The sequence below is a fragment of the Squalius cephalus genome, assembly GCF_949319135.1.
Source record: "Squalius cephalus genome assembly, chromosome: 6".
NCBI classification, from domain to species: domain Eukaryota; kingdom Metazoa; phylum Chordata; class Actinopteri; order Cypriniformes; family Leuciscidae; genus Squalius; species Squalius cephalus.
In genome coordinates, this window is record NC_137127.1 from 47,548,762 (window position 1) to 47,572,062 (window position 23,301).

General features: G+C 40.9%; 1 protein-coding gene across 2 annotated transcripts in view; it reads right to left on the reverse strand.

Annotated features, from left to right (window-relative positions):
• The window catches only part of cd276 (CD276 molecule), a 114,430-nt gene that overhangs the window by 50,452 nt on the left and 40,677 nt on the right, over positions 1-23,301 (reverse strand). For both annotated transcript variants that reach the window (XM_079873399.1, XM_079873398.1), the window contains exon 4: positions 21,617-21,913. In XM_079873399.1, coding sequence (XP_079729525.1) covers positions 21,617-21,913 — 297 coding nt within the window. The remainder of the gene's footprint in view (positions 1-21,616; positions 21,914-23,301) is intronic.

Consider the following 23,301-nt stretch of genomic DNA (forward strand, 5'->3'; position numbering starts at 1 on the left):
ACAAACGCTTCGGTCTATAATGTTAACTTTGACGTGTCTATTGTAAACAGCCTCAGACAGTTGTGGAGCGTTATGTCAAAATGCTCCTGGTTCAGGTCCGTGACCCGTCAGATGGTTTATTATAAGTGAGACGTTCGCGTTCGCTCTAGACAGAGTGTTGGCTACTCAATTGTTACTCATGACACATAGCAAAACACAGCTACAGGTATTCCTAATATGTTGGAGCTTTTATTGAAAGTAGTCTACTCTCCTCTGTTGAGAAATGCCTTCACAAGCAGCCGTAAGAGATGTGTTTGTGATGTTTGAGTTGAGGAGGCACGTTTGCAAAATACGTCGTTTTGTTCTAGGTAAAAATGAATCTCTGATTGCATGTGTTGTTATATGTATTGTCCCCTTAAAGGATATCATTGTAAATATACTGTTAAAAAAACCTGCCAGAAATTCACTGTAAAAATACAGGGACATTTTTTTTTTTTTTTTAGGTTTTACAAGATGGCATATTGATACCTGCATATTTTACAACTTATAACCATTCATTTCATCAGGTTAATCTACCAATAAACTTAAAGAACCAAGCTATTACTTTAAAATGTACGGATGACCACCGTAATAATACAGTTCATACAGTTATATTCAAGTTTATGACCCTTTTCCCAACAGATATTGCTTGTCCATATGGCAGTGTGTTTACATCTTGTACATCTCATTATTTAAGGATAATATTTGATAGTTTTGTATGAAAATCCAAAGCTGTCAATAAAAATGATAAAACATAGTCACATGAAAATAATACAATAAACATGAACTAAATAACATCAAATGTAACACAAAACACCCTAATGCACATCACTGATGATTAAGGAGAGGACGGTGTGTTTTCATTGGCTGAATGATGTCATGGCTTAATTACATAGATAATCAATTATATTTCTTACACAGGGACTGTGTGTTTCTCTGTGTTTGTACAACAGAATCAGAGTTGCTGCTGTATTTATCACTCTCTTCAGATTCAGATTAATGTCCTGTGTTTGTGTGATGGATCAGACTCATTTTGTGCAAAGCAGATGGTGTGTCAAATTTAAAAAAACACATTTTTATTGGTAATATGAATACTATTATATTACCATGTTAATGAATCTCATTTGCGCCATATTTCTAAAAATAAAAAATGATATTTTCTATTAAAAATGAACCCTGAAGATTTTCTTGCTCTGTGAAATTAGTTTAGTGTCAATTAAGCAGTTAATTTTCCTCAGCAGCTCTCATTACTGTAATGCGAAAAACAGTGATGATATTTAAATAGTAAATTATTTATTCATAATGATAGTATTTGCTGTACTGCCCATAATTTGCTGATTTTAATTAAAAAACAGTTGTGTTTGTGCAGGATTATTTTCATTACTGTATTACAGTAATGAGAATCTAATGAGAATCATCAAGAAAAATCATCCTTTAGAATAATTACAAACTAACTCAAGAGTAAAACATCTGCATGCTTTACAGTAATGAGAATTAGAGCCGAGTCTATTTTTCATAACAATCTGCTTCTGCTTCTTTATGCAAAATATAGTGTATGTCTTTTGATTTTGTGCTGAAATATGATATTGTTAGATTTCAGCTAAATACATATGTAATATTTATTTTTATGGCCAGTTTTCCTGTGTCAGATGAATTAAAATGAACGACCCTATTGTTATGTTTTGCTCCTCTGGTTGTTGAATACAAGCGACCATCAGTCTGTTGGTGAGCTGTGGATATAACATTCTATTCTATTCTATTCTATTCTATTCTATTCTATTCTATTCTATCATATTATTAAGAATAATGACATGAACTAAATATTTATATTTAAAAAATCCTAAGTAATATTATATTATATTAATAAAGATGAAGTAAATATTTCTAGATAACTGCTGAAATGCAAAACAGAAGCATTGTATTGCTCTGAGACATTTGTTCCTCAGTGCATGAGAGATTTGTTGGCATATTCACAGAGGAAACTCATATTCATATATTGGGTTGTACACATTTCTGCTCGAGTCCTACAGGTACATTTTAAATGTGTGAGTTCTCTCATTTAAATGAGTGTGGCGTTACACCATCAGACGAGAGCACTCTTAACATCCAGGAGTGTATTTAGCTCTGTCACACACACAAACACACACTCTTCTGTGTCTGTGTCCAATCAGCCGCTGTGTCTGAAAGCCTGATCGTATCTGTTGATGGTGTTGCACACCAGATGCTTGTTTCAAAGCTAATTAAAAATTTAGAGTCCAACTTTTTCAGCTGATCATTGCCCCCAAAGTTTGTGTCCAAAAAAAGAAAGAGAGCAAGACAGCACGGGAGCGAGAACGAGAGTGAGCGAGAGGGAGAGCGAGCAAATGGAGGAGTGGAAAAATCAATAGCCCAGTCTCTGCCTCCAACATCTTAATGTGAGCGGCGAGGGAGAGATGTGTCGGTCTGATGGAGCTCTCGTCAGCCCGGGTCACGTGATCAGTCTCGGTTGGGTCACGTGACCCAAAACAAAACAAAACAAAAACAAGATTAGGCAACTGGACAAGGCAAAACTGGAACAAGCTAAGCGAGACACAAGAGGTGTGTTTGACAACAAACCAGCACAGGACTGCAAACACAAGGAGAATAAGTCTGCGTTTACACTTGGCATTAACATGCGATCAAGCAGATCGAATCATAAGCCAATCAGGACACGGTGCGTTTACACCTGTTCACATCAAGTGGATTCTGTATCTGGATAACAGATCAAATCTCGCATTCCCGTGAAAAAAAAAAAAAAAAGGATGGCTCCGGTGTAAAGTCGACCTGAAGTGGAACAGTTTTCAGTCAGGAGACATTTTACAAATCTCGCAAAATGAAGAGGATAAAGAGGCTGCAAGTACTAATAATGTGGATAGATGCATGGGTCCGTATGGGTCCGACAACGTTGCCCGCTGTGATGGGAAAAATAAACAAATTTAACAAAAAACAAAAAAATTAACAAATCACAAGCCATGTGCTCACAAAAACGAGACATGAACACGCAGCTAATGAGAACTCAGCTGCGTGTTCACACAGAACATGACAACATGAAAGCACACAGCCAGTGTAAAACACAAGACAAAACACGACATGAAAGCACGCCCCCGTGAAAACACGAACCGCATGCTACACAGAACTCGAAACCGCACGCTCACACGGCAAGATAGAGTGCACGAGAACGAGCGAAAACTCACAACAGAGGACAAACACGCGAGCATGAGTGTCCGAATCCCGACAGAACCAAAGCCAAACTAGACCAAAGTGCCGGTGTTGTGCCGAATTTCAACCCTCTGCCAAATTATTACCCCTCTCGTTGAAGTCGGTACCTGATTTCATACCCTCTCCCCTGATCCTAACCCCTCCCCCAATCATAACCCCAAACGCCAGATCCCGAAACACCAGATCCTGAAACACCCATTCCTGAAACATCAGATCCTGAAACCCCAGATCCTGAAACACCAGATCCTGAAACACCAGATCCTGAAACACCAGTTCCTGAAACACCAGATCCTGAAACACCAGATCCTGAAACACCAGATCTTGAAACACCAGATCCTGAAACACCAGTTCCTGAAACACCAGATCTTGAAACACCAGATCCTGAAACACCAGATCCTGAAACACCAGTTCCTGAAACACCAGATCCTGAAACACCAGTTCCTGAAACACCAGATCCTGAAACACCAGATCCTGAAACACCAGATCCTGAAACACCAGATCCTGAAACACCCGTTCCTGAAACACCCGATCCTGAAACACCAGATCCTGAAACACCAGATCCTGAAACACCAGATCCTGAAACACCAGTTCCTGAAACACCAGATCCTGAAACACCAGTTCCTGAAACACCAGATCCTGAAACACCAGATCCTGAAACACCCGTTCCTGAAACACCAGATCCTGAAACACCAGATCCTGAAACACCCGATCCTGAAACACCAGTTCTTGAAACACCAGATCCTGAAACACCAGTTCCTGAAACACCAGATCTTGAAACACCAGATCCTGAAACACCCGATCCTGAAACACCAGTTCTTGAAACACCAGATCCTGAAACACCAGTTCCTGAAACACCAGATCGTGAAACACCAGATCGTGAAACACCAGATCGTGAAACACCAGTTCCTGAAACACCAGATCCTGAAACACCAGATCCTGAAACACCAGATCCTGAAACACCAGATCCTGAAACACCAGATCCTGAAACACCAGATCCTGAAACACCAGATCCTGAAACACCAGTTCCTGAAACACCAGATCCTGAAACACCAGATCCTGAAACACCAGATCCTGAAACACCAGATCCTGAAACACCAGATCCTGAAACACCAGATCCTGAAACACCAGATCCTGAAACACCAGATCCTGAAACACCCGATCCTGAAACACCAGATCCTGAAACACCAGATCCTGAAACACCAGATCCTGAAACACCAGTTCTTGAAACACCAGATCCTGAAACACCAGATCCTGAAACACCAGATCCTGAAACACCCGTTCCTGAAACACCCGATCCTGAAACACCAGATCCTGAAACACCAGATCCTGAAACACCAGATCCTGAAACACCAGATCCTGAAACACCAGTTCCTGAAACACCAGATCCTTAAACACCAGATCCTGAAACACCAGATCCTGAAACACCAGATCCTGAAACACCAATTACTGAAACACCAGATCCTGAAACACCAGATCCTGAAACCCTAGATCCTGAAACACCAGATCCTGAAACACCAGTTCCTGAAACACCAGATCCTGAAACACCAGTTCCTGAAACACCAGATCCTGAAACACCAGATCCTGAAACACCAGATCCTGAAACACCCGTTCCTGAAACACCCGATCCTGAAACACCAGATCCTGAAACACCAGATCCTGAAACACCAGATCCTGAAACACCAGTTCCTGAAACACCAGATCCTGAAACACCAGTTCCTGAAACACCAGTTCCTGAAACACCAGATCCTGAAACACCAGATCCTGAAACACCAGATCCTGAAACACCAGATCCTGAAACACCAGTTCCTGAAACACCAGTTCCTGAAACACCAGATCCTGAAACACCGGATCCTGAAACACCCGTTCCTGAAACACCAGATCCTGAAACACCAGATCCTGAAACACCAGATCCTGAAACACCAGATCCTGAAACACCAGATCCTGAAACACCAGTTCCTGAAACACCAGTTCCTGAAACACCAGATCCTGAAACACCAGATCCTGAAACACCAGATCCTGAAACACCAGATCCTGAAACACCAGTTCCTGAAACACCAGTTCCTGAAACACCAGATCCTGAAACACCCGATCCTGAAACACCAGATCCTGAAACACCAGATCCTGAAACACCAGATCCTGAAACACCAGTTCCTGAAACACCAGTTCCTGAAACACCAGATCCTGAAACACCAGATCCTGAAACACCCGTTCCTGAAACACCAGATCCTGAAACACCAGATCGTGAAACACCAGATCCTGAAACACCAGATCCTGAAACTCCAGATCCTGAAACACCAGATCCTGAAACACCAGATCCTGAAACACCAGATCCTGAAACACCAGTTCCTGAAACACCAGATCCTTAAACACCAGATCCTGAAACACCAGATCCTGAAACACCAGATCCTGAAACACCAGATCCTGAAACACCAGTTCTGAGCATCTAATGCTGAACGACAGGCACTGATGGAGCACAGCGTATTATACTTTAATAAGAGATCATTTTTAGGTGAAAAAACCTTGAAGCTTGAAGTATGCAAATCAGGAGTGTGTGCATGTGTGGGAATGAGAGAGAGCGAGAGAGAGAGAGAGAGAGAGAGAGAGAGAGAGAGAGAGAGAGAGAGAGAGAGAGAGAGTGAGTGAGTTTGCGCCTGTGTGTGCATTAACACAAATCATCTTAAGAAAAACACTTCATTTTTTTTCAAGGACTCTTCTACTTCTGTTTGGTCATTTGTGAGCAGAGCTGAAATGCAGATGAGTCTGTTTTCTTTTCTACAGCAGTGGAACTGAAGGCCTTGATTTCCTGATTTCCATTCATTCTGTGACAGCTCTCTCTCTCTCTCTCTCTCTCTCTCTCTCTCTCTCTCTCTCTCTCTCTCTCTCTCTCTCTCTCTCTCTCTCTCTCTCTCTCTCTCTCTCTCTCTCTCTCTCTCTCTCTCTCTGTCTCTCTCTCTCTCTCGTTCCCCAAACCATCAATTAAACGTAAAAGCCATCAGCACCTTCCCCTCCAGACCTGCATCTTTAACTAGCTCAGGTGAAGACAAACATCACTTTGTTTTACTTATTTACAATCGCACTTTTGGACTGTGGTCGTAGGTTTGCATTCAGAAATAAAACAAACTTTTATCATGGATGGATGCACTTTTTTGGGTTTCAAATCTCATCCTCCATTCACTCCCATTATAAAGCTTGGAAGAGCCAGGACATTTATATATATATATCTGATTGTGTTAGTCTGAAAGAAGAATGTCATATACACCTAGGAAGTCTTGAGGGTGAGTAAATCATGGGGTCATTTCTTTCAACCCTTTAAAATTAAAAAAAATAATTCAAATGAGTTAATCAAACTAAATCCATAAATGATCTCATGATAGAACCTCTAAAAGGTTCTCTATATGAAGCGCCTGACGGATCCCTGTAAGATCCCATACAGAAGCTCTCTCTCTCTCTCTCTCTCTCTCTCTCTCTCTCTCTCTCTCTCTCTCTCTCTCTCTCTCTCTCTCTCTCTCTCTCTCTCTCTCTCTCTCTCTCTCTCTCTCTCTCTCTCTCTCTCTCTCTCTCTCTCTCTCTCTCTCTCTCTCTCTCTCTCTCTCTCTCTCACAGCAGAAGATAGTCTCTGAAATGAGAGCATGAAGGGAGCAGATGTGAATCTTTAATGGCTTTACAAAACACCCGTACAGCCGAACAGATCTACAGGAGAATGATGCAATGCCTTTCCTCCTCACACCGGTACACAGAGACGGATCATCAAATCATTATGGGACACGTACCACAACACAGACAGAAGGTGTGTGTTAGCCATGGGAGGAGAAGTGGGCTGGGAAAATATTTATGAAAAAAAGACTAGAACATCAACCTTAAAAGATAAATCCAGGATCTTTTTTGTGTTTGACATATTTGCATATATTTTGTCTTATTTTCCAGCAAAAAATATCTGAATATATTGTTGAAAAAAAGATACATTTACCTGAAAAGAAAATTGCGTAAGATATATATGTGTGTTTTGTGTTATTGCATTCGTAAACTCCTTTCTACTTGTTTAGGCATAAACAAACATTGAAAAGTAAGTGAAGAAATCTGCAAATCTGCATATTTTTTTTAGAAATGTGTATATAAAATAGACAATTTCTACACATATTGAATCTGTATTGCTTATTACTGCTATATATAATGCATGGACACTGAATTTAAGTTTATTGCATTTTGTGAATAAATCATTAGCTAATGTTGCTTTGAGCCATCTTTAAATGGATGGAAAGTAATAAAGAAAATGATTAAATCTGTGGTTAGAGCAGAGACCGATTCCAGTAGATATTGCAATTTTTTAATTTTTTTTTAAATACAAAAAACAGCGCCGTTACAGTGGAAACGGGACAATAGAGACTGGTTGATTATACTGGAATTACTTCTAAATGTAACATTTTTACTTCCAATATTTGTTAAACAAGCTTAAATGTATGCAATATGGATTTAAAACTATATACAATATGCTATACTGTAAAATATGATGGAAAATAAAGGAATTATCATGCAAACCAGTAGTTGTGTTGAGTGTTTGTTTTTTGTGTATGGAGCACTGTGGCGATTAAAGGCCCAGTCAGGAGGGGTTAGACAGACTCGAGGCGTTTCACGGGACCCGAGGGGTCAAAGGTCATCCGCACTAATGTGTAGCCCATCAGACAGCTTAATGCTGACCAGTGTTGAACACACCAGCCTCCAGTGAGATTAACCAGCAGCACCACACCATTTCAGGGATTAAAGCAAGAGCCTATGAGCTCCAGATTTCAAACACATTTGGGTCAACTTCAAAGTGTCCCTTCTTTCTGTACTTCATACTTATGATAAACTTTAGATAGGATTATCTAACACGCCGCATTAAGACACAATGACCTCAGCTATCAGTTCACGATGGCGTTCTGCTGCTCGGAGGATCTTCTGTGTTCGATTCTCAGACTCATCCTGTACATCCAGCAGGCTGTGAGTTATGGGGTGCGGTGCACGTATGATCTGTGTCGGGGGAAAACATCATAAGTAACGCAAGTGAAGTAATCAGAGTAACTAGTAAAGTAAAGAATTACTTTTAAATTTCAAATCTAAAATAAAATCATCCCTAACTCCTAAAGGACACAATGCTGATGGTGCGAATGATTTACACTGGACATCAACACAAGCCTCTAGTCGATACCAGGGTGGCCGTTTCAGTCTCATTTCACACTTTCCTATCAATTTCTGGCTTAGACTGGAAGAGCCGGCTAATCTCAACTTCATTTCCAGGCGTCTAATTGAAACTGCATTTCACACAAACACAATGTTGTGACGCACAAAGCAGACGATGATGTGTGATTCATGGAGCGGCAGCAGTCGTGTGTGTGTGTGTGTGTGTGTGTGTGTGTGTGTGTGTGTGTGTGTGTGTGAGCGTCTGTGTGTGTGTGTGTGTGTGTGTGTGTGTGTGTCAGTGTGAGAGTGTGTGTGTGTGTGTGTGTATGTGTGTGTGTGTGTGTGTGTGTGTGTGCATAGGCTATTCTCTGTTTAGTGTTCAATAAAAATTCTGAAACTAATATGATTTTATATCGCTGAGCCGAGGCTACGCAAAACCAAACTCCAAACAGGATTTAACAGAAAGCATCAAAACACACACATACTACACATACACAGAAACACACACACACACAGTAACACACACACTCAACTGATGTTCAAAAATAACAATAAATAACAATAAAAAAAGCAAGTGATATATGACAAAAATGTGTTTTCTCTGCATAGAAACATAATCGCATCCCCCTGTGAAAGAAGACCACGAACAACACTGACCACTGGCGCTGTGTGCTTGAACAAGAACGACTCTGATTAGTTACAGTTATAGAATGATTGTAGAACTATTGCTTGACGCTCACCTTTACCAATGACAGGTCAGGTCAACTACTAAACTGAGAGGTAAGATAGGTTTTGGCACTGCCGTTTGTTATGGGAGTAATTTCTCACATTCTGAACACTCAGAAAGTCAAGATTTAAATGTTGGTAAGAGAAGGATACTGGCACACCCATCTGAGTACTAGTGTACAAGTGTGAGTACTAGTGTACAAGTGTGTGTACAAGTGTGAGTACTAGTGTACAAGTGTGTGCACAAGTGTGAGTACTAGTGTACAAGTGAGAGTACTAGTGTACAAGTGAGAGTACTAGTGTATAAGTGTGAGTACTAATGTACAAGTGTGTGTACAAGTGTGAGTACTAATGTACAAGTGTGTGTACAAGTGTGAGTACTAGTGTACAAGTGTGAGTACTGGTGTACACGTGTGAGTGCTAGTGTACAAGTGTGAGTACTAGTGTACAAGTGTGAGTACTAGTGTACAAGTGTGTACAAGTGTGAGTACTAGTGTACAAGTGTGAGTACTAGTGTACAAGTGAGAGTACTAGAGTACAAGTGTGAGTACTAGTATACAAGTGTGAGTACAAGTGTGAGTACTAGTGTACAAGTGAGAGTACTAGTGTACAAGTGTGAGTACTAGTGTACAAGTGTGAGTACTAGTGTACAAGTGAGAGTACTAGTGTACAAGTGTGTACAAGTGTGAGTACTAGTATACAAGTGTGAGTACAAGTGTGAGTACTAGTGTACAAGTGAGAGTACTGGTGTACAAGTGTGAGTACTAGTGTACAAGTGTGAGTACTAGTGTACAAGTGAGAGTACTAGTGTACAAGTGTGTACAAGTGTGAGTACAAGTGACTACTAGTGTACAAGTGAGAGTACTGGTGTACAAGTGAGAGTACTGGTGTACAAGTGTGAGTGCTAGTGTGCAAGTGTGAGTACTAGTGTGCAAGTGTGAGTACTAGTGTACAAGTGTGAGAACGAGTGTACAAGTGTGAGTACTAGTGTACAAGTGTGAGTACTAGTGTACAAGTGTGAGTACGAGTGTACAAGTGTGAGTACTAGTGTACAAGTGTGAGTACAAGTGTACAAGTGTAAATACTAGTGTACAAGTGTGAGTACTAGTGTGCAAGTGTGAGTAATAGTGTGCAAGTGTGAGCACGAGTACTATTATACAAGTGTAAGTACGAGTGTGCAAGTGTGAGTACTACTGTACAAGTGTAAATACTAGTGTATAAGTGTGAGTACTAGTGTACAAATGTGAATACTAGTGTACATGTGTGAGTAATAGTGTACAAGTGTGAGTACTTGTGTACAAGTGTGAGTCCTAGTGTACAAATGTGAGTACTACTGAACAAGTGTGGTCACTAGTGTACTACTGTAGAAGTGTGAGTACTAGAGTACAAATGTGAGTACTAGTGTACTAGTGTACAAGTGTGAGTACTAGTTTACAAGTGTGAGTACTAGTGTACTAGTGTACAAGTGTGAGTACTAGTGTACTAGTGTACAAGTGTGAGTACTAGTTTACAAGTGTGAGTACTAATGTACAAGTGTGAGTACTAGTTTACAAGTGTGAATAATACTGTACAAGTGTGAGTACTAGTGTACACATGTGAGTACTAGTGTACAAGTCAGAGTACGAGTGTACAAGTCTGAGTACTAGTGTACAAATGTGAGTACTACTGAACAAGTGTGATCACTAGTGTACTACTGTAGAAGTGTGAGTACTAGTGTACAAATGTGAGTACTAGTGTACTAGTGTACAAGTGTGAGTACTAGTTTACAAGTGTGAGTACTAGTGTACTAGTGTACAAGTGTGAGTACTAGTTTACAAGTGTGAATACTAATGTACAAGTGTGAGTACTAGTTTACGTGTGAGTACTAATGTACAAGTGTGAGTACGAGTGTACAAGTGTGAATAATACTGTCCAAGTGTGAGTACTAGTGTACACATGTGAGTACTAGTGTACAAGTGTGAGAACTAGTGTACACATGTGAGTACTAGTGTACAAGTGTGAGTACTAGTGTACACATGTGAGTACTAGTGTACAAGTGTGAGTACGAGTGTACAAGTCTGAGTACTAGTATACAAGTGAGAGTACTAATGTACAAGTCTGAGTACTAGTGTACAAGTGTGAGTACTAGTGTACAAGTGTGAGTACTAGTGTACAATTCTAGTACTATTAGTATAGTACAGTGAATACAGTGAATTTTTTCATAACTCATCTGTTTAAATTATATTAAGCCTTAAGTTCTGCATAATTAAGGGTGTGGTCACTTGAGTGACAGGTGGATTGATGGCCAAGATTGCCGACAGCCGGCTCCGCCCACTTTGGGCTTCATAATTGCTCTTCAGAAACACTACGGGTGATGTCAAGGACACTACATCCATTTGTTTTTTCAGTTCATGGTTTTAAATTGTTACAAATCTATTTCTCTATGGAGAAAATGACTTTTTTGAAACCATTCTTCCAGAACTCTACGACGGATTGCTGTCATCTCGATTGCAAAGCTAATTTTAAAGTTTTGGATCAGCGCTAGTTGTGAAAGCTGGTTCAGACCGGCCCAACAAACACCCACAGGCACGACACACACACACGGATCCGGTGCGTTCCGGCATCATGTGCTGATGCTGTTGAACGGTGTGTATCTGTGTGTGTTCGGGTTGCTTAGCAGCGTGATCTCGTGACCAGAGCAATCAGGCGTGTGTTCACGGTGAAAGTGTTGTTTGCGTCTCCGACAGTAATGAATACAGGACTCCATCAAGAAGCAGCACTGAACAACACTCTCGTTTAGATTGCTGTTTCTCCTACCAATGCATGTGCTAATTACATTCAAATTAGACCGGTGAGGAAGAGAAGGAGACAAGGACTAATAAAGGGTTTCATTCGTGCCGCTATCACTCTCTCTCTTGCTTTGTCCGCCTCTCTCTTTCGCTCTCTCGTTTTCTTTCTGCCTCTTCAGGCCCGGCTCTGTCAGATAGCAATTTAAGAGGCAAAGTTTGCTGGGACAAGAGGAGGACCAGATGATGACAGAGAGAGAGAGAAACACAGAGATGTCATCACTACCTGAGTGAAACATCCAAGGGTTATTAAAGTAGAGCATCAACATATTAAATATGTAGGCATGCGAGTGTAAGTGTGAACATGCGAGAAGGTAAAAGACCGAAAGGATGAAAAACAGTGGGAGGAGAAAGATAGGAAAGAAATCAGAACAAAGAGTTTATGAAAAGGCTGACACTGACGGGGAAATTTGCGTTGTTTATTTGCATCATTTGATTCACTAAAGGAATTATGCAAATCAGGTAACAATGTAAACACACCAAAAAAAAAAAAATGAGCTGAACGCAATTTACATGAACAATTTTCAGTTCTAGATTGTGCTTGAGATGGTGTGGATGTGTGTGTGCAGTAATAAAGCTCTGTTACTGGTGTGGAGAACAACAACAACAAATAAACAAATGGAAGTGTTTACTGCCTGCTTTCAAACTTGGGCAAATGTAGTTTTGTGAACGAGGCATGAATAAACAAATAAGGCATGCTTGTGCTACAAAGTATGATGATCAAAGCTGCCAATTTTGCAAAAACTCTCAATATGGAAAAAGCTATTTGCAAAAAAAGCAGCATTTTCACCCACAAGTTCAAGAGAGTAAAACTAACACTCTTGGTGAAATTGGTGCAAAATAGAAACAAAATGGAAATTTGAATAAAATTGAAGATGCTATTCGATCATAATTATTCTTTATAATCTGTAAATAATTATTCTATAATCATCTATTATTCTGTAACACTATACAATAAGATCTCATTTGTTAACATTAGTTAATGTTACCCATTATTCATTATGTATAGTTTTGTATATATTACTAAACACTTCAATCCACTTTTTTTTATTATTATTGATGTTGTTTACATCTTGATTTTTCCGCACTGGAGAATAATAAGTATTGTTTGAAGTTGTAAATTAAACAAGGAAGAACACTGTTTTTAGTTTGTCTACTTCAAAATATCATGTTTAGTTCAATGTTACTTGCTGTTTCATTATTTGTGAAATTTACTAGCAATTTCTGAGTAAAATTGCTTCAAAGTAAATTCTACACCATTTCTTTCCCAGTGCATCTAAAATATGCATGAAAACTATGTGGAGGAAACTCAGCTAATGACTTAAAGATTACCTATCATGTACACACTCTTGATGTTGTTTTCAGGCTCTACTAGAACAGGTTTTCCTGCTTGAATATTGATTATTTTTCTCATATTCTCCATTGTTGCGACTCCTCTCTTCCCAGTCTGTCAGTAACGCTCTGTTTACTTCCTGTCTCTATGAAGCCCCTCCTTCTGAAAAGCACACTGTGCTCTGATTGGTCGGCTGGATCACTGTGTTGTGATTGGTCGAGCACTTCGAGTGTGTTTGGGAAATGTCCCGCCCCTTACCATAACTACCAGTTTAACACACTACTAACTCACTCAACCAGGCCCCGCCCCTTTATTCTGCGTATGAATTATTATAATGAGGAATATTATGACGTTTGTTCCCGGAAGAAACTCAAGACTACAATGGAGGTGTTTCAGGAGTTCAGAAACACTGACACTGATATTGAGAAGAACTGTTGCTCTTTGATGGAAACACATCAGTGCATTAAGCCTCATGTTGCAGACTAAGACAGAGACGTTTACTGCAACATCCCATAAACATTTGTGCTGTGACATCAGCATCAGTGTATCAATGCTAGACAGTCACCGCAGCAACATCGCCATGGTTACACTATTCACTGCAAAATCACCATGGCTACATCTCTAAGCATCCCAGTTTCCCCGGCGCTCCTCCTCTCGCTCTGTCAGTCTATTGACCGCTGTGGGTTTTTCTCTCTTTCTCTCTGTCTCTTTCTGTATTATTCTCACAGGTTTTACCCAGATTGCTGTGCCAGCAAAGAGAGATGGACAGTGATTTCTTTCTATGTTGCAAGACAGAGGTGCCTATTTAACACACACACACACACACACACACACACACACACACACACTTGCCGTATCCTGAGCTGCTAACATGTTGAAGGACTTAAAGTGAGGCCATTGTACTGACAGAGATATCAGCTGTTTGAGAGAGAGAGGGAGAGGGAGAGAGAGAGAGAGAGAGAGAGAGAGAGAGATAGGGAGAGAGAGAGGGAGAGAGAGAGAGAGAGAGAGAGAGAGAGAGAGAGAGAGAGAGAGAGAGAGAGAGAGAGAGAGAGAGAGAGAGGAGAGAGAAACCTCGAAATTCTGATGGAGTCTGAAAAACAGGGATTTCTATGGAGACTCAGGCTCTGGCTACTACTGTACAGAACTACCTCAACAACCACTGTGTGTGCTCTCTTACTGTATCTGCTCTCTTACTGTATCTGCTCTCTTACTGTATCTGTTCTCTTACTGTATCTGCGCTCTTACTGTATCTGCTCTCTTACTGTATCTGCTCTCTTACTGTATCTGTTCTCTTACTGTATCTGCGCTCTTACTGTATCTGCGCTCTTACAGTATCTGCTCTCTTACTGTATCTGCGCTCTTACTGTATCTGCACTCTTACTGTATCTGCGCTCTTACTGTATCTGCTCTCTTACTGTATCTGCGCTCTTACTGTATCTGCCCTCTTACTGTATCTGCGCTCTTACAGTATCTGCGCTCTTACTGTATCTGCTCTCTTACTGTATCTGCGCTCTTACTGTATCTGCCCTCATACTGTATCTGCGCTCTTACAGTATCTGCTCTCTTACTGTATCTGCTCTCTTACTGTATCTGCGCTCTTTCTGTATCTGCGCTCTTACTGTATCTGCGCTCTTACAGTATCTGCTCTCTTACTGTATCTGCTCTCTTACTGTATCTGCGCTCTTACTGTATCTGCTCTCTTTCTGTATCTGCGCTCTTACTGTATCTGCGCTCTTACTGTATCTGCGCTCTTACAGTATCTGTTCTCTTACTGTATCTGCTCTCTTACTGTATCTGCGCTCTTACAGTATCTGCTCTCTTACTGTATCTGCGCTCTTACTGTATCTGCTCTTTCTGTATCTGCGCTCTTACTGTATCTGCGCTCTTACAGTATCTGCACTCTTACTGTATCTGCTCTCTTTCTGTATCTGCGCTCTTACTGTATCTGCCCTCTTACAGTATCTGCTCTCTTACTGTATCTGCCCTTACTGTATCTGCTCTCTTACTGTATCTGCTCTCTTACTGTATCTGCGCTCTTACAGTATCTGCACTCTTACTGTATCTGCTCTCTTTCTGTATCTGCGCTCTTACTGTATCTGCCCTCTTACTGTATCTGCTCTCTCACTGTATCTGCCCTTACTGCATCTGCTCTCTTACTGTATCTGCTCTCTTACTGTATCAGCTCTCGCTCTCTTACTGTATCTGCTCTCTTACTGTATCTGCTCTCTTACTGTATCTGCGCTCTTACTGTATCTGCTCTCTTACAGTATCTGCGCTCTTACTGTATCTGCGCTCTTACAGGATCTGCTCTCTTACTGTATCAGCTCTCGCTCTCTTACTGTATCTGCTCTCTTACTGTATCTGCTCTCTTTCTGTATCTGCGCTCTTACAGTATCTGCTCTCTTACTGTATCTGCTCTCTTACTGTATCTGCTCTCTTACTGTATCTGCTCTCTTACTGTATCTGCGCTCTTACTGTATCTGCTCTCTTACTGTATCTGCGCTCTTACAGTATCTGCGCTCTTACTGTATCTGCGCTCTTACAGTATCTGCTTTCTTACTGTATCTGCGCTCTTACTGTATCTGCTCTCTTACTGCATCTGCTCTCTTACTGTATCTGCTCTCTTACTGTATCTGCGCTCGTACTGTATCTGCGCTCTTACTGCATCTGCTCTCTTACTGTATCTGCGCTCTTACAGGATCTGCTCTCTTACTGTATCAGCTCTCGCTCTCTTACTGTATCTGCTCTCTTACTGTATCTGCTCTCTTACTGTATCTGCTTTCTTACTGTATCTGCGCTCTTACAGTATCTGCTTTCTTACTGTATCTGCGCTCTTACAGTATCTGCGCTCTTACAGTATCTGCTCTCTTACTGTATCTGCTCTCTTACTGTATCTGCGCTCTTACAGTATATGCGCTCTTACAGTATCTGCGCTCTTACAGTATCTGCCCTCTTACTGTATTTGCTCTCTTACTGTATCTGCGCTCTTACTGTATCTGCTCTTACAGTATCTGCTCTCTTACTGTATCTGCGCTCTTACTGTATCTGCTCTCTTACTGCATCTGCTCTCTTACTGCATCTGCTCTCGTACTGTATCTGCGCTCTTACCGTATCTGCTCTCTTACCGTATCCGCTCTCTTACCGTATCTGCTTTCTTACTGTATCTGCGCTATTACAGTATCTGCGCTCTTACAGTATCTGCGCTCTTACTGTATCTGCGCTCTTACTGTATCTGCTCTTACTGTATCTGCGCTCTTACAGTATCTGCGCTCTTACTGTATCTGCTCTCTTACAGTATCTGCTCTCTTACAGTATCTGCGCTCTTACTGTATCTGCGCTCTTACAGTATCTGCTCTCTTACAGTATCTGCACTCTTACAGTATCTGCACTCTTACAGTATCTGCTCTCTTACTGTATCTGCTCTCTTACTGTATCTGCGCTCTTACAGTATCTGCGCTCTTACAGTATCTGCTCTTTTACAATATCTGCTCTCTTACTGTATCTGCGCTCTTACAGTATCTGCTCTCTTACTGTATCTGCTCTCTTACTGTATCTGCGCTCTTACAGTATATGCGCTCTTACAGTATCTGCGCTCTTACAGTATCTGCCCTCTTACTGTATTTGCTCTCTTACTGTATCTGCGCTCTTACTGTATCTGCTCTCTTACAGTATCTGCTCTCTTACTGTATCTGCGCTCTTACTGTATCTGCTCTCTTACTGCATCTGCTCTCTTACTGCATCTGCTCTCGTACTGTATCTGCGCTCTTACAGTATCTGCTCTTTTACAATATCTGCTCTCTTACAGTATCTGCGCTCTTACTGTATCTGCGCTCTTACTGTATCTGCTCTTACTGTATCTGCGCTCTTACAGTATCTGCGCTCTTACTGTATCTGCTCTCTTACAGTATCTGCTCTCTTACAGTATCTGCGCTCTTACTGTATCTGCGCTCTTACAGTATCTGCTCTCTTACAGTATCTGCACTCTTACAGTATCTGCACTCTTACAGTATCTGCTCTCTTACTGTATCTGCTCTCTTACTGTATCTGCGCTCTTACAGTATCTGCTCTTTTACAATATCTGCTCTCTTACTGTATCTGCGCTCTTACAGTATCTGCTCTCTTACTGTACTGTATCAGCTCTCTTACTGTATCTTCTCTCTTACTGTATCTGCTCTTACTGTATCTGCTCTCTTACTGTATCTGTGCTCTCTTACTGTATCTGCTCTCTTACTGTATCTGCTCTCTTACAGTATATGCTCTCTTACAGTATCTGCACTCTTACTGTATCTGCTCTTACTGTATCTGCTCTCTTACAGTATCTGCGCTCTTACAGTATCTGCTTTTACAGTATCTGCTCTTTTACAATATCTGCTCTCTTACTGTATCTGTGCTCTTACAGTATCTGCTCTCTTACTGTACTGTATCTGCTCTCTTACTGTATCTGCGCTCTTACTGTATCTACTCTCTTACTGCATCTGATCTACACACACAGTATGTATATATAGTGTGTACAATTTTCAAGAATTTTCACATTTGCACATATAGAGTATATAATTTCTGCAATGAATAAACATCTCCATAAAATCTCAGTGGATTAAACGAGCAGTTTAAGTGGACTGACAGAAGCTAATTGATGAATTACACTGTGGCTAATTGAGATGGAGATGAAGTTTTCTCTGACCTCGTTCAATGGCTCCCGGTCAGACCGATTCCTCCTGCAGTTCATTTTCTCTTTCTGAACCTTGACAGAGTTTTTGATGGACATCTTTTTCCACTCCTCTTTTTTCTATCATTCTCATTCATTTTGGGGCACGTCTGCATTACTTTGTAATTTTTCATTGGGAATTTGGAGAGAAGTGTGACATTTTAACTGGTCTTGTCCTCAGCATGCTCTTCCGGAGAAAGGCTCTTTGAATACTAAACAGATCTTTCTCTCTTCAGTGATAGAAGCCCTAAATGTCTCACTTAGAAAGACATTCTGAGCTCTGACTAAAATACATTGGATTTATTTCCCTATTCAGTAACTTTTTTTCCACAAATGACTGGATATGGTAGCTCAGCCTTCGCACAACAGTACAGTTTCACTATGCACTATTAAATAATGGAATAATTGTGTATATATAATAATAAGTGTACTTTTAAGTTTAATTTCTGTGCCACTAATGTCACTAAAAAGCATGTTTTCAAAAGTTTTAACAGATCAATTGCGTTAAAATAAACTGTAACAACTTACTTAAAGACTTTTTATAGAATGCATCATAGAATATTTGGTAACAGTTTATTTTACAGTGTCCTTGGTACATATGTTACATGTACTTACCATAGTAATAACAGTAAATTATGCATAATTACATGCAACTAACCCTCAACCAAACCCTAATCCTACCCTAACCCTATAGTAAGTACATGTAGTTGCTTAATATTACTCAGTACTTAAATATATAATTACACTGTAACAATGACACCGTAAAATAAAGTGTTTACCAAATATTTTTAATTATGCCTTGTAAACTTATAATAGCTGCATATAGTTGCCATTACTCCAGAAATTCTTCTGATCAAAATCTGACTCTAAATGTGGAGGATTTTGTTTCAAAGCAAATCCTGTTTGCAATAGAAAAACAACCAGGCAAACGGCATCCATCTCGGCTAGGTCAATATTAATTACCAAAGTTGTTGAGCATACATCAGCTGTTGTAAACAAATGCAAATGCATTTTCATATCAAACAAGGTCGGCATGATCACTCGGCACGCGCACGGACTCTGACACTTGTTTACTAACAAGTTGTAAGGCTATTGTAATCAGGATGATCCACGTACAGCCGTTTCGCTCGCAGCTGCTGAGAATAACGCAGAATTCACAGAATCTGACCTTCATTCATCAGCATCACTCACTGTAGTCCAATGTGCGAATATCATCGAAAACCTGGTCCTTCCTCGTAACCCTACATTAAATATCTTCTGAGATTGCTTAACAGACACAGGCTCACATGCAGTGCAATGCTGTAAGGTCTTCCTAACTGACTTTCCTATTTCAAAGAAGTAAACAGTGAAATAATCATCCACTTTCTCATTTAAGAAAGGGAGCAAACTGACGGTGATGCCTATCGGACCATAATTGACCGATTTATTATTTTCTCGCCACGGATTTGGCAGCGAGTGGGTCATTGGATTTTAAAGGGACAGTCCACCTAAACATGACAGCTTGACCTATGTGACCTTTACCTTTGCATGGAACAAAAAAGAAGATACTTAGCAAAATGTCCAAGGTGTACTTTTCATTAGTGAGGAACTTAAAACAGCAGTTTAAACACTATATGCCAAGTCTTCTAAAGCCATATGATAGATTTGTGTGAGAATAACCTTTCCAAATGGAAACACCATTCTACTAAATAACAGAAGTTATGAAGGTGAGATGTTAGTCATACAACGACATGAGGACAAGTAAATAATCCACATTCTGGGTGAACAATCCCTTTAGGTATTGTACAAAACCATATAAGTAAGCAATGAGGTACTCGAGGCTAGTGCTGTATCGTGATGAATAAGCCAAGGCTGAAAGGCTGAACCCCTGCAAACCCCTTCAGCCAAGACGTATTCACGATACAGCCCTAGCCTCGAGTACCTTATTGCTTTTATAAAACGGTTACCACACAATACAAATATTCAAGCCGGAAAATATAGTTATAATATATAGCTAGTTACTGCCTATATCTAGCTGGAGTGAGTTATGCTAGGTGTCGGTTCGTCACTCATGTCTTGTTCTCGTTGCCAGTTACCTCATCAGAACTGCCTGCTGTGTTTTCTCCTCTGAGTCCTGTGTGGCGCTGGATTACCAGTTCGGGGATTTACATCGACCAGTCTCTTGTAGTGCACCCTGAGTATTCCTATTATGGTATCGTCTGTCAAGTTTCATCAGTCTCCTGCATCTTGTCTGATCTGAGTACTTTCTCTGTCTAATAAACTTGAGCTACGTGCATTTGGATCTGGAACTCGTTATTGTGACAGAACGAACCGACCAACATCATGGATCCAGCAATGAATCCTGTCAAAGAGCGATATTCGCATGCAACAACAGGAGGAACAGACGATAGCCACGTGTCGCGCTGTTCAGGCGCTGGTGACCCAAGTCTCCGAACTAACGACCCAGCTGCAACAACTAAGGACTGAGACTGCGTCTGTGCAACAAGAAGTCACCGCCATCCCATCTGCTTTTGCCGCTCAGAGTCAGACCACTCGTACCACTGTCTTCCGCCTCCAGCATTCTACTCCAGTGAGCCCCAGTTATGTCGCTCGTTTTTAGCCAAATGTTCTCTGTACATCTCTCTTCAACCTTCGTCATTTCCTACGGAGGAGGCTAAGGTGGCCTTTGTTATAACCCTGCTCTCGGGTCGAGCGGCCAGTTGGGGAACTACTGTGTGGGAACAGAGACTTCCGTGCTGTGCTTCGTTTGAGACATTCTCCCGGGAGCTCAGAAAGGTCTTTGATCACGCTGCTTCCGGTAGAGATGCGGCGCGACTTCTCACGGAGCTGGGTCAGGGAGATCGTACTGTAACGGACTATTCGATCGAATTTCGCACATTGGCTGCGGAGTGTGGCTGGAGGCTCAATGGGACATGTTTTTATACGGACTTTCTGAGACCATAAAGGATGAAATTTACTCTTTGGATTTACCCGCGGGGGTGGATAAAGCCTTCCTTGGAAAAAATAGTCCCTGACCGTGAACAGCAACAGAAGTTACATTTCTCCATTAGATGGCGGCAAAGACCGTCTTTATGAGAGAGTCAGTCAGAGAAGACTTTTATATTGAAAGAACTGAAACTTGTGAACACGGAGAATCAAGACCCAACTGACAAATGACTAGCGTGTCGGAGCACGGGAAAACCCCTGAACTATTAAAAGTTATTATAAGAGGACAAGATATCGAAGCAGACAGTCAACAATATTTTTTATTACGAATATAGGACTGGCCTGAAGGAAAATGCTGTATCTAAATGCCGGTGCACTCGCTTCACTTACTCGATCTGTCACAATACTCTATAAGCTTCAAAGAACAATATCAATGAGAACAAAAATATGTTTACGTTGCTAAGAGTGGTTGCTAGGGGTGTTGTGTAGTGATACATAGAACCGTAGCGTGAAGCGGTCATAGGTGTGCATATCTGTGCATATTATGCATTATCATGCATAAAGCACTTCTATTGACCAATCAGAATCAAGGACTGGAACAAACCGTTTTATAAAAGAATATAATGATTGCAGATGATACATTTTTGTGTATGCAAAAAGCTTGTGAAAATGACCTCATTGACTCACCTGTGATGGTAACCGATGCCTGTGCTTCGTCTCCCAGCAGTGGATTGGTCAGTATGCAGTTGTAAGTGCTGTCGGGCTCCAGAATGACGGTCAGGACGCTCTTCACACTGAACAAACCCTCCTCGTTCGCTACTTGCGAGACGGTAACGTTGTCCGTGAGGTTTTGTCCCGCGCCGTCCTGCCAGAGCACCTCTGCCTCGGGATACCCCCCGTACGCCACACAGGTGAGGGCCACCACGTCCCCGGGCTTCAGGTGGGACTCGCTGCCCCAGGTGACCAGGGGTTTGGAGAACGGTGCTGGAGAGAGAGAGAGAGAGCGAGAGAGGACGAGTTAGTGTGTATAAGGGTACGTTTACATGACAACGATATGCTTAAAACAGAGACGTTTTTCCTTTGTGTTTTCCATGTACAGTCGACACCATTGTCAAAGCGATCCTCATTCACACGGATCCGCATAAACGACGAAAAACGCTGTATTCTGCTGCCAGGCCATTAGATGGCGATGAAACACTAAAGAATGAACAAGTAATCTGCATGTGCATGACGTCATCGTCTTCAGAGATTCACGTTTTTGTTTTTTACACGGAGACGGTTTTCAAAAACTTGCATTTTAAAACCTGTTTTCAAAACTTTGCGTTTTTAGGCACCAAAAATGCCGTTGTCGTGTAAATAAACGGCCAAAACGCATAAAAAGTTTTACACTTTTAGTTGAAAACGGTGTCATGTAAACAGACCCTAAGTCTGGACCAGTGGTCCGGAGCATGGTTATTATCATTAAAGGAGTAGTTCATTTCATAATAAAAATTTCCTGATAATTTACTCTCCCCCACATCATCCAAGATGTTCATGTCTTTCTTTCTTCAGTCGAAAAGAAACGAAGGAAAAGGATTCCATGATTTTTCTCCATATAGTGACTTCAGTGCGGTCTAATGGGTTGAAAGTCCAAATGTGAGTTTCAGTGCAGCTTCAAAGTCTCGACACGATCCAGCCGAGGAATAAGAGTCTTATCTAGACAAACTTTTGCTCATTTTAAAACAAAAATAAACATTTAAATACTTTTTAACCACAAATGCTCGTCTAGCACGTCCACGACTGCACACATTACATAATCACGTTGGAAAGATCAGGCAAAAGGTAGGTGTAAAAATTAGGGTAGGTAATTTTCTACTCAAAATAATAAATCCCGTAAATCCCGTTTGACTCAGTCTTTGCACATTTGCTTTGTAAACACTGGGTCTGTTCTTCCGCCTACGTCCCACTTGACCTTTCAACCTGATTACGTAATGTGTGGCGTATCACAGCAAGTGCAAGACTAGCATTAGTGGTTAAAAAGTATATAAATGTTATTATTTTTATAAAATGTCTGCTGGTTTGTCTAGATAAGACTCTAGACATCACCCGTTGGACCCCATTGAAGACACTATATGGAGAAAAATCCTGGAATGTTTTCCTCAAAAACCTTCATTTCTTTTCCACTGAAGAAAGAAAGACATGAACATCTTGGATGACGTGGGGGAGAGCACATTATCAGGAGATTTTAATTCTGAAGAGAACTAATCCATTAACTAAAACTATTAAAAACATTTTTACATTGGTCTGATCAAAAGTGTCTGAATGAAAAAGCGAGTTCACTCTCTGACGGCTGCAAATGGAACAGCAGAAATACAGTGGTTACCCCTGAAAAC